Source organism: Nannobrachium achirus (assembly GCF_963921795.1).
Source record: "Nannobrachium achirus genome assembly, chromosome: 16".
Classification (NCBI taxonomy): domain Eukaryota; kingdom Metazoa; phylum Chordata; class Actinopteri; order Myctophiformes; family Myctophidae; genus Nannobrachium; species Nannobrachium achirus.
This window is the reverse complement of record NC_137823.1, coordinates 7,359,651-7,376,938: the sequence shown is the minus strand read 5'-3', so window position 1 is coordinate 7,376,938 and position 17,288 is coordinate 7,359,651. Positions and strand designations below refer to the sequence as shown.

At 43.7% G+C, this 17,288-nt stretch overlaps 1 protein-coding gene across 1 annotated transcript in view; it reads right to left on the bottom strand.

The window, feature by feature from the left end:
* LOC308300762 (NACHT, LRR and PYD domains-containing protein 12-like) overlaps positions 1-14,265 on the bottom strand; it is a gene marked incomplete at its 3' end in the record, with an annotated part of 70,037 nt that extends 55,772 nt beyond the window's left edge. Inside the window, exons 1-4 of the mRNA XM_080744663.1 lie at positions 14,187-14,265; positions 6,238-6,341; positions 2,188-2,253; positions 1,235-1,294 (exon numbers count right to left, since the gene is read on the bottom strand). Of these exons, the coding sequence (XP_080600789.1) occupies positions 1,235-1,294; positions 2,188-2,253; positions 6,238-6,320 (209 nt within the window). The 5' untranslated portion in view covers positions 6,321-6,341; positions 14,187-14,265. The remainder of the gene's footprint in view (positions 1-1,234; positions 1,295-2,187; positions 2,254-6,237; positions 6,342-14,186) is intronic.
* Positions 14,266-17,288: the final 3,023 nt, after the last annotated feature.

Below are 17,288 nucleotides of genomic sequence, written 5' to 3'. Positions count from 1 at the left end.
CTTTTTAAGGTTTGACTTTCTCTCCTTCCCTACGGGGAAGGCTGCACTCATGGGAGGAAGGTTTTGAACACCTTCAGGCACTCGAAGTAACTTCTGGCTATGGAGCTGAACTAGACCTTTGGTAAGAATCAACACAAGTGTTTTCTTAAGTTAAAGGTCCTTCACCTTTTCAGAGGCTGACACTGCGCGGGCAGGTGTCAGTTGGGTATGCTCGGCGGACAATAAAGTACAAATCCCTTCACCCTAACCGGACGGACAGTTTGTCCGCAGTGGGCTCTTTGTACTAATAAAGTCGAGCTGCCTCTCTCCATAAACAGCCCTTGGTGAGAGCTACAAGGTTGGACAGACTCATACTTTCATTGTCTTTGTGGTTTTGCATTCTCCATTCAGACCTAAGGTCTACATTTCTAAAGTAAGGTGCATATCCTGGTCTCTAAAATAAATAGTTGCTGCAGAAAGTAATAATATTCACCAGTTAAAGAGGGTCTCATTGATAGCTCAATCCTTATTCAGAGAAGTGTATTTGTACAGAGGTGCATATACAGTAATAGTAGGTTTATACAAATGAGAAAGGTTATAACACCTGTTTGTGTTAACTTAAAGGTATAGTGTAGTGTTAGTGACAGTGTTTATTAAAAAAGATCTGGTAACTTCTTGGGCTTAGGACCTGAGGAGGGTTCCGGACGGCGTCGGGGATTATCCTAAGAGGTGAAGGGGTATTCAGTAACCCGGAGCTCATTACACATACCCAAGTGATGCCCCTGATCCTAGCGATTGAGACTCTCTCTCTCTCTCTCTCTCTCTCTCTCTCTCTCTCTCTCTCTCTCTCTCTCTCTCTCTCTCTCTCTCTCTCTCTCTCTCTCTCTCTCTCTCTCTCCCCCTGTGCAGCGCCCCCCCCCCCCCCCTTCCCTCTTGTAACCGGAGACTCTCTCTCTCTCTCTCTCTCTCTCTCTCTCTCTCTCTTGCTCTCTAGCGAATGAGCGGACGGCATAGGGTTGTGGGCGGTATTCCTTACGCTCTTCTCCCTACAAGGTACGTTCTTCTCCCTACCGTTGAGTCGAAGTAGAGTTGGAGTGGATGTCAGAGTGGGCGTGGACGTTTTTGGAAGTGGGATGCGGCAATAAGCCCATTGTAAATATAAGATGACCGAACGTATAAGTCTTGTGTACAAGCGGCCGAAATGAGTCTGCCTGGTTCATTGAACTAACATGAATTAAATTTAACAGTTTCTTACTTTGTCTGGGAATCTGGTTCATTGCTGTGTTCTGGAGACTCTGGTGTCTGGTCTTCACTTCTGTAATCAGAATAAAAGAAACACTTTGTTTCTGTCTCATAAATGACTGAAGAAGAATCCTTAATAAACATAAACTAACATGAATTAACGTTTAAAGTGATTGTACTTGTCTTGGTGTCTGGTTCATTACTGAATGTTGGATAACTACACTGCTCAAAGAAATTAAGGGATCAAAATGTTCCTTTAATTCTTTTAGCAGTAGGCTATATTTCTAAACTCTTAATAGTCTGTCTACTAGGGGTGGGGTCGATTAATCAATATGGCAATATATCGATATAATCTACCGACGATATGTGAATTGATACAGAGGTTGCTCTATCGATAGATTCGATACGGTGTGAATCTTGCTGTTACAACACAACACCCACAGCTGGCGACTGGCGCAGCAAGCAACATGGAACGTGTGTATGTGTATATCACTGTGTATACTTTGATCTAAAGTTACGTTTTATATAACAGATGGAGTTGTGATTTTCGCTGTGTATACAGCTTCTTACTTTGTCTGGGAAAACACATCCAGAGAAATCTGATATAAATCTGACCCAAAGCATTTTCAGAAAGGGATCTGTGTTGAAATATATGGCCAATACAAGTATCACAAACTATCTGAAAATAAATGCTAATTAATGTTGTCTAACATGAATTAAAGCTTACATTGTGTTACTGTGTCTGGGAGTCTGGTTCATTGAACTAACATGAGTTAAAGTTTATAGTGTCTTACTTTGTCTGGGGGTCTGGTTCATTGAAAGTTTACAGTGTCTTACTGTGTCTGGGAGTCTGGTTCATTGAAAGTTTACAGTGTCTTACTGTGTCTGGGAGTCTGGTTCATTGAACGTTTACAGTGTCTTACTGTGTCTGGGAGTCTGGTTCATTGAAAGTTTACAGTGTCTTACTGTGTCTGGGAGTCTGGTTCATTGCTGTGTTCTGGAGACTCTGGGGTATGTCTCTGGTCTTCACTTCTGGAATCAGAATGAAAGAAACACATCTTTTCTGAATCATACATTCCTGAAGAAGAATCCTTAACAGGAAGAGAACATTTCTACAAAATTATAAGTGTGCTTGCAGCTTGCTAAGTGTGTGCAACATTGTGTAACGGTTGGTGTTACCATTAGCATTAGAATTGTTTACATTAGCTGGCATTAGCACTGACTATGGACACTTATTTTTGGCCCTGCACTGTTGGGTTGTGTTGGTTGAATTGAGTACTATTGCAGTGTTGATATGGCGGTGAGATACTTGTGTTGCACTGACTAGCATTGACTGTTATGTACACTTTTGTTTGGCACTGTTTGTTAAGTTGTGCTTTGAGCATTGCTTTTTTAGTGCGTGACGTGTCACTTATGAGCGCTGAATATTTCTTGGTCACTATATATATATATATATATATATATATATGTCACAGTTAGTTTGAGATTCAGTTATATTGAGACTAGGAGCGCTCGTTGTGCGGCGCGGGGCAGAGCAAGCGGTGGCTTTGATCCACACACGCTTTGATGTGCAACAACAGAGTGTCGGCAGGATAGCGCCTCACCCCACAGAGGTTAGGGTTAGGGTTAGACATAGTTTTACTGAGGTTAGGGTTAGGCATATTAATTAACTCAGCGGGTGCCCACGAGGTGGCAACGCGTCAATCTCTTTGATGTCTACGTGTGCCCAACGCCGCGTTTGCCGCGTTGTACAGTAAACTATACTGTACTGTAGCTACTGTACTTGGCTACCGCGGTGATGAAACAAACTCCATTTCCCAAAATGCACCGCAAGATCACATGACGGGAAGTGCTGTCTGCCCGTTCACTGCCCTGTTTAGCTGCTGCACAAAGATGCAGTTTTCTCCTAATCTAGCTTTTAAATCACTGTCATGTTCAAAACGGCGGCCTCTTCTACCGGCCGTGACACAAACGCTGTGGCTTAGAATTGATAAAAAACGGTCCTGCAAGATTTTCGCGAAATAAACAGGACATGCTTGGATTACATTTACTCAGATTACTTTTTTCGTCAGTACCTCGAAGGTAGGTAAAATGGCGGGTTGCCATGGGCATTGGGCACCAGCAAATTAAATGTTGAATAATTATGGGCATTCAATGTGTTAAGCTAATGGCTAAACACAGTTGAGCTAAGCTGGTAGGTAAACAAAGAGGGGTCGCAGACGAGTGACGTCACCAACTACACAGTGAATGGCTGTGTTGTCGCCATCTTGTGGTGATTATGCAGAATTACACAGGTGTGTTGATAAGTGACTATCAAAGTGAATTCACTCTTTGTCAAGTCCCGCCCCATGTCGCCTAGTTACAAGTACCAAAAGAAAAACATCTACATGATATTAATAAAAAAGGAACAAAAAAGTACAGTAGTTACATTGCAAAATGGGGGTTTCCCCCCAAAAATACATGTTTTAATTAGTTTAATCCTCTGAAACAGGCAGAGGGCAGAGAGAGAGAGAGAGAGAGAGAGAGCAGTGGATCTTGGGTACCTCTCACTGACCAGGAAGTTGTGGAACTATAGGCTCACCCTCAACATAAAATGTATTTTAATTGTAATTCTGCCCATTTACAATATATGTAGGCCTACCCAATCGAATATCTTACTTACATCGATATCTTTCATGTGAACTAGTTTGTTGAAGCTTATTCATTGTAATGATCAAAATCGCTATGACCGCGTCCCACCATACGGGCCGTGGCCGTACCGCGCCGCACTGCATGTCTATGTATGTGCATGTCCCATGTATGTGAATGAAAGAAAGAGGTCATTGTCCCACTGCATATCTCCGCCCCCTTTAGCAAAAGAGAAGATTTTTTCTGGTTGGGCAGTCAGGGACCAATCACAAGGCTGAACTACAAAACGAGTGCTCCTACCCCAATCTAACTGAGTTAACCAAACTAACAGTAACAAATATTCTTCTTTCTTTCTATGACAGCTTTTTTTACACTTATGTTTGTATTATTCTTTTTTCTGCCTTGCTTTTTTTGACTGTACACAACAGTACTCTTTTTCTTATCTCTTTGTAACTTGTAACCTTTAACTGCTGTACAGGGGAAATTCCATGGGATAACCAGTAAGACTCCCTAATCGGGAGATAAGCGACCGTCAGGTCACAGTGTGATTTTAGGGCAAAATGTGTAGGAGAAGTGTCCAAAAATGTGTTTGTAAAAATCGGCCTGATGGTGGCGCTATATGGGACAGATGCATGTTGATGAGATGAGTGTAGCCATACTGTGTACCAATTTGTGTGATTTTAGGGCAAAATCTGTAGGAGCAGTGTCCAAAAATGTGTTTGAAAAATCGGCCTGATGGGACAGAGCCATTTTGATTATATGAGTGTAGACATGCTGTGTAGCGATTTGCGTGATTTTAGGGCAAAATCTGTAGGAGTAGTGTCCAAAAATGTGTTTTAAAAAATGGGCCTGAAGGTGGCGCTAAATAAGACAGATCCATGTTGATGACATCAGTGTAGAGCAAGTGTGTACCGATTTGCGTGATTTTAGGGCAAAATTTGTAGGAGCAGTGTCCAAAAATCTGTTTTAAAACATCGGCCTGAAGGTGGCGCTAAATTTGACATATCCATGTTGATGAGATGAGTGTCGACATGCTGTGTACCGATTTGCGTGATTTTAGGGCAAAGATTGTAGGAGCAGTGTCCAAAAATTTGTTTTTCAAAAATCAGCCTCATGGTGGCGCTAGAAGAGGGCCATGTGAGAATTGGTGGAGGTTGTGGTTTGGCAGGCAAGGAGTATGTGTGCAAAATTTTGCATGGATCGGGGCAACGGTTGCGGAGATATGAGCAGGGCAAAATTGTGACGTGTGACGGACGGACGGACGGACGGACGGACGGACGGACGGACGGACGGACAGACAGACAGACAGACAGAGACAGTGGAGGTTTTGGTAGTAAGTGCGACCTGACGATCGCAATAAAGGTATCTATCTAATGATTGTTCTCCGTTGTGTTGTTTGATGGATTTTACTGTACAGAAGTTCTATATGCACCGTCCCAGTGAAGGAGCACGGCTCGTCGGCTCATCATCACAGAGGCGAACCCAACGAGGTCGTGCCAATTCTTGGCCATCTGGCCAGTGATGTATATGGGACCAGTTACTCATATATGGAGACCCCTGCATGATAGTCAACAATTATGTCAAAACATGCCCATATATGGGCATTACCAAATATGCGCATTCCCAGATATGTCCTTAATATTGATAACATATCCTTAATAATGTCCTTACTATTGATAATATAGGAATCTCCTTATATGGGCATAAAACATATGTTAATTGGTAAAGCCAAGCAGGGCCTTGGCGAGTTAGGGCCTGGGTTTGATGCCTGGGGATCTCCATATATGGGCATAAGGTACCCTAACAGGGCATCATCCATGGGAATGCCCATACTGTATATGGACATTTTATTTATTGTATCCTAATAACATGTGGCTGGTTCAGATCCCTATCTGAACCAGCCACATGTCACAGTGACAGTATGAATATCCAGGGTTTTTGAGGTGATGTCACGTGAGATCACTTCCTGTACGGAAGGACGGAAGGACGGACAAGCTGCGACATTTCTCATGGTATACTGCGACCTTCGGTCGCAATAAGCCAAAAATAAGCAACTAGGGCATGTCAGTCAGACTTTATTGTCTAATATTGTTTTAGAACAGTGGCTCTCCATTTTCATGCCAAGATCAAGGACCCCCAATTGTTTTTATTTATTTTTTTCTTCTTTTTTTTCTACTTCACAGAAAGAAGAACAACTTATAATAAACATATTTGGCAACACAGACCAGTGCAGCAGCAACTGTATTAGTAGCCACAAATCCTCATCTTCTCCTAATAATTCTGCCTTAATTAAATAGGCCTATTCTTGATTCTGCTTCTACAGAAATATGATATTAACTCAGTAAACATGTTTTTTTTTTTAATGTAACAATAAAACAGTGATCTTACCTGGAGTCTGGTGATTTGTCTTTGGCTGCTGGAGACTTCCTTCTTCTGGAAGACTGTCTGGACTTGGTTAACTTTGACCCCATCTTCTGGAATTTAAGGACAATCTATGATGCAGATCAGAGAAACCACAAATAAGAGTTAGAGTGTGTGTGTGTGTGTGTGTGTGTGTGTGTGTGTGTGTGTGTGTGTGTGTGTGTGTGTGTGTGTGTGTGTGTGTGTGTGTGTGTGGACAGGGAATTACTACTTTGTGGGGACCTCATGTCTAGGGTTGGGATCCGGAACCGGTTCTTCGGGTACCCGGTTCCGAAATTGAAGAACCGGAGCCGGTTCCATCATATTTTTATGAGCGGGTCCTAAAACGGTTCCTGGAATTTCTCATCTGCCTTCATTTGGCTCAGCTGTCAGCTGCAGCTGTAACAAGCAACTGTGGTGACGTCACACGCCAACTACATGAGTGAGCGAGGTGAAAACACCCATGGAGAATGTCGGACCGACAAGCGATAGCAGCGGGGAAGTGAAGCGTAAACAGAACCATGCCGAAGGTGGTAGAAAAAGGAGCTCGCAAACGCTCGAAAGTTTGGTTGTACTTTGAGGAGGTGGAAAATGAGCACGCAAGGTGCACTAAATGTGAAGCAGTCATTTCCTACAAAGGTGGAAGCACCTCCGCTATGGGGAAACATCTTAGATCATGTCATGATATTCAGGTAGGCAAGCCATGTACCGTGTTTGAAAGCCTCCGGAGGTCCGTGCCAGCAGAGCCCCAGCTGGGCGCCTCGCAGGCGGGGGAAGAGGATGACATGGAGTCGGCAGCTGGTTCCCTTTCTCCAGGCTAGTACAGTACTATTACCAACTACCCACCACTACGGAGCTTGAAATAAACATTTAACTATAGGCTTGTTGTACATCTGTTGTGTATGGCGTTCCTGTTATTAAAACGCTAAATGATGCGACGTTTATCTGATGTTGTATGAATAACGTAGATCATTCATACATCAGACAAACGTCGCACCATTTAGCGTTTTACGCTAAATGACTCGGTACTCAGTTACAAGTTAAAACTTACTCAACTGCTGATACATTGGTTCCAATTATCGTTCATTAATATAATGTAATATTTTTTCTATAGCGAGCTCCGATATGACCAGCAGCAGTCAAGTGAATCCTTTCACAAGGGCAGCTGCTGGGAGAATGACAACCGAAAGAATTGAGGAATGTCACCGTTCTGTGACCACGTTCATTGTGAAGGACGCACAGCCGTTCTCCACTGTGGAACGTCCAGCCTTTAGGTATATTTATCTGCATGCATATAAGTATAGTCTTGTTTTGGTTAAGTAATAATAATACAAATATAATAAATAAATAAATAATACATAAATAAAAATAGTTTTTTGTCAATTCATTTTAGAAATTAAAAAGTATTACTATGTATTTTAGTATTAATCAGGGTATCACTTTTCCCCCCTTTTTTCTCTTTTCTTGTATTTCTCTCAGGGGCATGTGTAACACTCTGAACCCTAAATATCCACCACCATCCAGAGACTGTTTAGCCAACACACTAATACCAGCTTGGTACAGTGTTGAAAAGGGAAATCTAGTGACAGAGCTAACAGTTGTGAGGAAGGCTGCGATCACCAGTGATGGCTGGACTGCAATAACAAGAGACCACTACATCACTGTCACACTGCACTATGTAATTAAAGGCCGTCTCTGTCAAAAAGTCCTGAAGACCCAGGCAGTCTACGAGGCACAAACAGGACTGGTTGTAGCCGAAGAGATAGAGTCCATCCTCAGAGAATTCAACATAGACATGAAGACTATTGTTGCAGTCACTGTGGACAATGCCTCCAATATGGATGTGGCTGTGAAGAGGCTGAAGACCCTCAAACTCGGATGCTTCGCACACACCTTAAACCTGGCTGCACAAAAGGTCAACACTGTTCTCGCTGTAAGCAAGTGGGTAGCCAAGATCAGAGCTGTTGTTGTTTGGTCTAGGAAGACCAATATGGCCAAGCCGGTCATGAAAGAGAAGCAGAAGCTGCTGTGTAAGTACATTTTTTAATTTTTTTTAAATTAATTTACATACAGAATGAAATTATATTTATATTAGAAATTATCCATATTCACATAATCACATTTCTTTCTCTCTCTCTCTCGTGTGTGTCTGTCTGTCTGTCTGTCTGTCATTTCAGCCCTTGAGGAGCACGAGCTAGTGCTGGATGTGAAAACCCGCTGGAACTCAACCTACTTGATGATTGAAAGGTTCATCGAGCAATACCCAGCTATTCAAGCAACCGTCCTGGATCAAAGAGTTCGGAAGGGAGTGGAGAAAGAGAAGTGAGTATAGCATTTAAATACATTATTAAAATAACATTACTATTTATGTTAACATTGTGTTTTTTTGCTTTTGTAGATTTCCATAACCATTTTAACATTATGTACTACATATTGTATTTTTGGTAGATTGGAGAGAATCACAGATGATGACTTTAGAAAAGCAGATGAGTTCATCAGGCTTATGAGAAAACTCTACACCAGCACCCTGGCTGTATCGAGCGAGAAGTCACCAACATGTGGAGAGATTCTTCCAATCCTGAAGAAGCTGAAGGCTCACTACACAGTAACTGATGAAGACTCTTCCTTTGCTATCTCTATCAAGGAGAAGATATGGACTGACCTGTCCAAGCGCTATCAGGTATTAAAATGTATCAAATTAAATACAATTTGCCAATGTATCTGAATACTTAACAAATTCACTGACTGTGCATCTATTCATGTTTTCTTCTATCTATGTTTTGCAGGATGAGGATATAGCAGATTTTCTGGAGGAGGCCACTATAATGGACCCAAGATTTAAGGAGACAATGAGCGACAATGATGAGGCCTGGGACAGACTGAAGACAATAGCAGTTAAGACTGCAGAGGTAAGCAAGCACATTAGCCATGATATTTGTAATACGAGCTCGAGCTGTCAGCCTAAACTGAACTACTGCCTACCTAATGATGCTTTTTCTTTTTTTTTTTATATTTTTCAGCTGCGAGCCCGCCCAGCAGTACAGGAAGAATGTGCAGAGACTGGTGAGACCACCCAGAGTCACAGTGTCTCTGACTCTGAACTGTCTGCTGAGGATGAGGAACGTGAAGAGGAGAATGTGGAGGTAAGGAAGGACATTTCCTTTTCTTGGGAACAGTTGTCTTAGCGCTTAATCATCAATCATCACACCAACACAGATGTTATGTCAACTTATATTTCAGGTGCGGAGCCATTCTCCCATTCCCAAGAAGAAGAAGAAACTGTCACCCCTAGAAGAGCTTTTTGAAGAGGAAGAGAAGGCACTTAGAAAGTCAGCTGAGACCAAGGGCCCAGAGTCAACTTATGAGAAATTAGAGATAGAAATAAACCACTACAGGAACCAGGAAACAGCTATCGGTGTGACAGCAGATCCTGTTGCTTGGTGGTGGAAGAATAGGTTCTCTCTCCCCATCCTGTATGAGTTATCTTCCACATATATGTGTGTACAGGCATCATCAACCCCCTCGGAAAGGGTGTTTTCGTGTGCTGGAGACACTATTAGCGAGGAGCGCTGCAGGATTCTCCCAGAAAAAGCAGATATGCTCATTTTCTTGCAGAAGAACACTTAGAAGTTGGACTCTGAGAGTCTGAGTCACTCATGTGACATGTCATGATCTCAGGATTGTATGTTTAGGCTGTCTGATATTTAGGCTGAGAAACTAACAGTGAAGTGTTGGTAACTTATGCTGTTGTCTAGTTAAAGATCTAGTTAAAGATCTACCTACCTCTACCTTGCCTAGTTGCCTACCTCTGTCACTCATAATTGAATATTGTAATGTAAAATAATTACAATAAAGCTGTATTTGTCTTGCATTTGTGTTTATGTACTTGTTTATATTATAAGTATACATTGTATATATTATAAGTATAGGCAAGTCATCAGAATATACAAAAAATGATATATTTGGAACCGTTTTAGGAACCGGTTCTACCCGGATCCGAAAAGGGGTACCCGAAAAAGACTCGGAATCGGTTCAAACCAAACGGATCCCAACCCTACTCATGTCCCCACAAAGATAGTACAATCAGAGGAAAAAAACATGTGGGGACAAATTAATAGGTCCCCACAAGGTGTTTAGGGGTTAGGTTAAGGGTTAGGGTTAGGGTTAGGGTTCAAAATGAATGGAATGTCCCCACAAAGATAGTAGACTATGTGTAATGTAGCAATTGCAAACCTGTGTGTGTGTGTGTGTGTGTGTGTGTGTGTGTGTGTGTGTGTGTGTGTGTGTGTGTGTGTGTGTGATAATTTGATGACAGGGTGGCAATTCGGTATCAATATCCAATGTAAAATGCCATATTGGCATCGAACGGAAATCTCAAAATAAACCTCATTGATGACGTGATAAAAAAATGCTCGTCCAAGGCCTTGGTAACATATAGGAAGACTCTGTGGTCCTTCTCTCCAGCAGGTGGCAGTGTACTCAATTTGCTAAGAAAACAGGAAGATGTGGAGGAAGAACAAAAAAGAAAACCACAAACAAGAGATATCACTAGAAAATATTTCTTTGGTTGGAGTTGTTCTAAAGGCAGTGAAACTGACGATAGCATTCCCATTTTATCTGCAAAAACACATGAACTGTTGCTGCCCGCACAATGTACAAAACACTGATGCTGGCCTTCAAAGCAGCCAAAGTTATGGCACCAACATACCTTCAAAGTCTGTCTAGACTCACTCCGTGGTTCTGCCAGACTCCACACTTACCATAGCACTTGTCTACCCATTGGGTGATTTTATAACGTTTAACTGAAAATGTGCTTGGTCTACCTAAATGTTTTCTTAGATTAGTATTTCTATGCATTTTATGTATTGCTGTATTACCTTGCTCGTTGTAAATCGCTCTGGATTAAGAGCTTCTGCTAAATGCCTAAATTGTAAATTGTGAACCTCTCCAAGGAACCATCACCTTACCGTGGTGGAGAGGTTTGTGTTCCCCAGTAAACCCGAGAGCTGAGTTGTCTGTAGCCTAGAGCTCCTGGTAGGGTCTCCATGGTAGAGTGGAGCCTTGTGATCCTGGAAGGGTCTCCATGGCAGAGTGGTCTCGGGGGAGGGGCCAGACAAGGAATGGTTCAAAAACACTCCATGGAAAAGCTAGGAAGAAGCCTGGGGGTAGAGCTCGGCAGAGAGCGCCTGGTGGCCGGGCTCAGCCCGAAGAAGCAACGTGGAAACATTTTCTCCGCCACCCGCGTTTGGAAACAGTGGGGTTGGGTGCTCTGCCAGACGGGTGGCAGTGACAGCAGGGACCTGGGCAGCAGAGGCTGACCTTGGGGACGTGGAGAGGAGCTGAACCGATCTCCATCTGGTGGAGATTTGGTTCAGATGGCAGGGGAAACCACTGGACAGACCTGGAAAACCCAAGCGGTTAGAGCAGGTGAACTGGGAAGGTTTGTATGAGAACTCTGTCCGGGAGGAATTCAACTCAGTCGGCGGAGGTTCCCAACCTGAAAAAGAATGGGAAATATTCAAAGCCTCTGCACGGTGGCGCAGTCCGTAGCGCTGTCGCCTCACACCTTGAAGGACCGCCGAGGGACACTGTGGGCGCTGGGGGCGTGTTCCCAAGTCCACGTCATCAGTGCCCATACCCTAGGTGGGGTTGGCAAAAGGGCCTTTCTGTGTGGAGTTAGCATGTTCTCCCCGTGTCCCCTAGGGTAGGTACCCTCACAAAAACATGCAGTAATCCTGGTCCCTATGATGCCTCCCCCTGGCCAGCCGGGGCGCCTGATGGAGGGGAAAGGAAGTGGTTGGAATAACGTGTTCCTTCCACACGCTACGTCCAACTGGGGAAGCTTCCCCTGCTCACTCCTCATGCACTGAAGGAAGCATGAGCTCAGTTTGGGGCTCTCCCCAGGTTGGAAGAGGGATAGCAGAGCCCAGGATTACAGCTTAGGCAATTGGCAATGGGTGGGAAAACGGGTTACAAAATCGTGTGATATAAAAAAAAAAAAAAAAAAAAAAAGTCTCTTTTGCTGAAGCTGCAACTGTGAGCTGTGGTCAGAAGGTCTTAGGTGCCTAAAGGGGCGGTAACCCTCGAACACCCTGGTGGACAGTGGGGGTCAGGGAAGCCGTCCGACTGAAGAAGGAGGCCTATAGGGGTCCGTTATCCCAAGGGACCGGAGGAAGTTGCAAGGTACCGACAGCAGCCATGACTGTGTCTGACACTAAGCAGCGGGTGTGGGATGAGTTCGGGGAGTCCATGGAGAAGGACTGTCGGGCGGCACCAAAGGTGTTCTGGAAGACCATACGACACCTCAGGAGAGGAAAGTGAGGAACCATCCAAACTGTGTACAGCAAGGACATCTCGTCACGTCACGTCACGTCACGTCACGTCACGTCACACTTTTGGCCCTACTCTATCTCTGGCACTGTTGACCCTATCCATGCCAAACTTTGCACACACACTCCTTGGCTGGCAAACCACAACCTCCAGCCCTGCTTTCTCACATGGCCCTCTTTTAGCGCCACCATGAGGCTTATTTTTTCCAAAACACATTTTTGGGCACTGCTCCTACAGATTTTGCCCTAAAATCATGCAAAGCGGTACGCAGTATCTCTAAAGTCATGCCATCAACATGGATCTGTCCCATTTCCCATATTCCCTCCTGATTGGCTATGATTGCCTTCTAAAGTTTGTGTATGCGACCTGACGGGCGTTTATCTCCCGATTAGGGAGTCTTACTAGTTTACTTTAGTGAAGGTCTCATTCATTCAGAAGTTTGTAGCTTGCCTTATCGTGGTTATCGTCTTCCCATTACCGACGGTATTGCAGTAATTACCGCACCCCCGTATTTATCAATTAAGGTTCGGCGATAAGCCAAAATATTCCAATCATCTGCCCAAAATTCGCCGCTCCACAGCCCGATTACCCGAGTTATAGAGGAACCTAATGTCATTTTTTATCTTGTTTGATTGAAATACCTCTAGAACATTATTCTTAGATATAAAATGAGCTGAGAATCAAAGATTTACAGCCCCAGCAAAGTTATATAGTCCAACACGTAGGTCCAGTTGCAGCCATTCTGAAGACTGGCGGCCATCTTGAAATTTTTTTAAAATGTTGTAATTGTGTGTGGCCACTGGCCAGATGTTGATTATCAATTAGGTCATATCAAGGTCTGCACACACACACACACACACACACACACACACACACACACACACACACACACACACTTCAACGAGTTTGAGCACCACTTCTTGAACTGCGACACACTTCTGACGTGAACACTGAACGCGAGGAGGGGGGAACTTATCACAGGGTTGGGTAGCGTGTATCTATTCTGCATCTAGCTTAAGGCAAGACCTACATTCAGGCTCAGCTTTTACGGTTCGGAACAAACTCGGTTCTCGGTGGAAAAGCTCACCTCTGGTTCGTCCCATAGGCGGTTCGGTCTAAAAGCACCCAGAGTGTGTTTGTAAATTAACCATTTAACATGTATGGTAGGCCTACTACTAGCCTTACACATTAAGACGTTGCGACCGTCGTCACAAATGCGGCTGGGTAAATAAATACAATGGTCTGTGATGCGCTGATAAACTAGACGCTCAGAAACCTCTGACATATTGAAGGATTTTATAAACTCTCCCCCGGACAGACCGGACAGGACAGCCCCCAAAAAGAGGACATGTCCGGGGAAAAGAGGACGCATGATGATCACCCTGTTTCACTCACCATAAACTTATAGAGTATAAAAGCAGACATTAAACAACTTGAGACCTCACTCACCAGTCACCATAAGCTTATAGAGTATAAACTCACTGCTGTTTAATAGCCTACAGATGTGTTAAAGTCTCTCATCAGCAATGCAACATCATATATTATTCATTATGTTAGAACTAGTAAACATGACCAACCATAGGTCAGATAAACAACAGTTTGATTACCTGCTCCCACAGTCAGGATGTGTTGTTTACAGCTTCAATGAAGAAGTCATTAAAGTCCTGTTTGAAGTTCATCCTGGTTTAATGGTAAACCATTAATGTCCTGTTTGGAGTTCATCCTGGTTAATAAATGCTTCTATTTGTTACAAAAGAAAAGGCCACTAAACTTTAACTGAAACTTTAAAACAACAAGGTGTGGTACGTGTTTCACTTCCTCGTTTGAAATGAACATAGTGGGAGGAGAGAGAGAGAGAGAGAGAGAGAGAGAGCGTCTGTGGGAGCAGACGCGCAGACACTCACTGTGTTCATTCATTGTTCCGTGTCTCCCTCTAGTGGACAGAGTGCAACAGTGCAGGTGCAGAAAGAGTGCAGAAAGAGAGGCGGCACGTCTATAATGTGAGCTTGTAGATTGAATGTTTTCGACGGAGCTCACGCGTGTGTGAGAGTGATGAGAGAGACAGAGAGTCCCCGACGCTGCGCTGCTGCTGAGATGTATAAAGCCTGGTTTAATTAATTCAAAGATTCAAAGAGGTTTAATTAACAAGTAAAAGCTGTGAAATGTTGGTGAGTCACAACTGTTACTTTTCAGGATTCAAATAAAGATAGAAGATCAAAGCTCACAACTTGTCAGATCTGCTGGTCTAAGTAGGCTACTTTGGTGTGACACTCTTGTAGGTGAAGTATTCATATAGGCCTATTATAGTTTTATGAGTATAGGCCGCCTATACTCATAAAACGTTTAACTATGGAGAATAGTCATTTTAGTTTTTGCAATTAATATTATTTAAAGAAAGAAAGAAAGAAAGAACGAACATATTTTTTTATACTTTTTATTGCAATAGTTTCAATTTTTTACATTTCTTATTTCACATTTCGTCTATATTTGCAACTATTTTCATTTTCTTTTTTTCTTTTTTTTAAGTTACAGAATACACCAAGTGGTAAACAACAGTCACATTTTCCCAAATTGTTATTCGAAAAAAATACCCTAATCTAATCATTTCCATAATTCAGAAGAATGTGATAGTACTAATAGTGAATGATATTAATAATAAAAATAAAAATAAAAATAATAGTGTGCATGGGGGGGGGGGGTCCTCTGTGTTGCGCATTATTAGTTGTCTCTTTTTGTGGCTGGTCTCACGACCAGACCACCTTTTTATACTTAGATTGAGTACTTCGTCCGAACCACCCATTTGGTGTCAGCGCTAGGTCTCAGCAGTCATTTCCTTTAGTTACACGACCTGAAAATTTGTCCATTTATTCCATCTTCTATTAAAGTCAGGCTCCTTATTTCTAATTCTAAAGGAAAGAACATCTTTAATTAATGGCTAAATTAATTCAGGGGTCTTCAACGTTTTCAAGACATGGACGCCTTAGGGTCGATTCACACTGTAATAAGGAGCCTAACTAATTTCGGTTCGGCACTGTCCAAACCCAAATATGGGTCGTCGTCCCCGGTTCGGGGGGGCGTCAACCGGTGCAGCCGAAATGTTGTGACCTCCCGACTTAATTTCGGTACTCAGCGGTGTCTTCGCATTCATTCAGCCCGGCTTCAAGTTCATTTTCTCGGCTATGAAGCCAAGGAAACAGCGGTAATTTGGGAGGGAGACACGCCGACTTCCAAATGCTTGTGTGGCCGTGATTTGAGCGTTGCATAGCGGATACATTGTCAGCTGGTTCTCACTCTGGCTGGAGAGTGAGGCGCGCGACACACACACACACACACACACACACACACACACACACACACGCACACACACACACACACACACACACACACACACACACGCACACACACACGGCTTTGCTAGTCACTGACCGTTTTCAAGAGGAAAGAAGAGCTTAAAGTAAACACAACTTTGCTAGTGTTTCGTGTTGATAGCCTATATTATCTCTATGGTTTATAGCAGATCTGCAAGCTCTATAATGTGAGCTTGTAGATTGAATGTTTTCGACGGAGCTTGCGCGTGTGTGAGAGTGATGAGAGAGACAGAGAGACCCCGACGCTGCGCTGCTGCTCACTGCCAGTCACTGGACCTCCAGCGTGCAGCCGCGAAGGCCAGTCAGATATGTATCCACCCTGCAACGCTCATTTCTCGGCTACAAACGTTTTCATGCCACAGACCTCCAATATTGACGGTTACACCCCGCCATTCCGAAACACCGCCATTCCGAACATTGACTTCTAACCCTAACCCTACCCCTAACCCTAACCCTAACCCTAACCCTAACCCTAACTAACCCTACCCCTAACCCTACCCCTAACCCTAACCCTAACCCTAACCCTAGTCAATGTTCGGAATGGCGGTGTTTCGGAATGGCGGTCTGACACCAATATTGACATGCGACTTCGGCACTAGCCGTTAAGAAAGTATGGATGAACTCCCCCCGAACCTAAATAATTTTGGGTCGGGGAGCCCTCCCGAACCGAAATTAGTTAGGCTCCTTATTAGAGTGTGAAAAGACCCTTAAGCCTCGAACAGAGTTGGGTCCGGTAGTGCGGTGTAGTCTTTTTGAGTCATAAAACTACAACGTTAACGCTCAAAAAGACTACACCGCACTACACCGCGGTGGATAGCCTTCCACCGCGTTATCCACCGCGGACCCGACTCTGTTCGAGGCTTTAGGGTGACAATGTATCCGCTATGCGACGCTCAAATCACGGCCACACAAGCTTTTGGAAGTCGGCGTGTCTCCCTCCCAAATTACCGCTGTTTCCTTGGCTTCATAGCCGATAAAATGAACTTGAAGCCGGGCTGAATGAATGAGAAGACACCGCTGAGTACCGAAATTAAGTTGGGAGGTCACAACATTTCAGCAGCACCGTGGAGCCGAGTTTAGTCGGTTGACGCCCCCCCCGAACCGGGGACGACGACCCATATTTGGGTTTGGACAGTGCCGAACCGAAATGAGTTAGGCTCCTTATTACAGTGTGAATCGACCCTTAGTTGAGAGAGAGATGAAGCAGGGACCCCCAGAGCCTTATCATAGATTCCATATAGTTTCATCGTTTGACAGCACAATCGTCATTAAGCTATTATAGACTCATGTCAATGTGTGTTTTCAGATATTTAACCACTTGAACTGTCCATACTTAATACA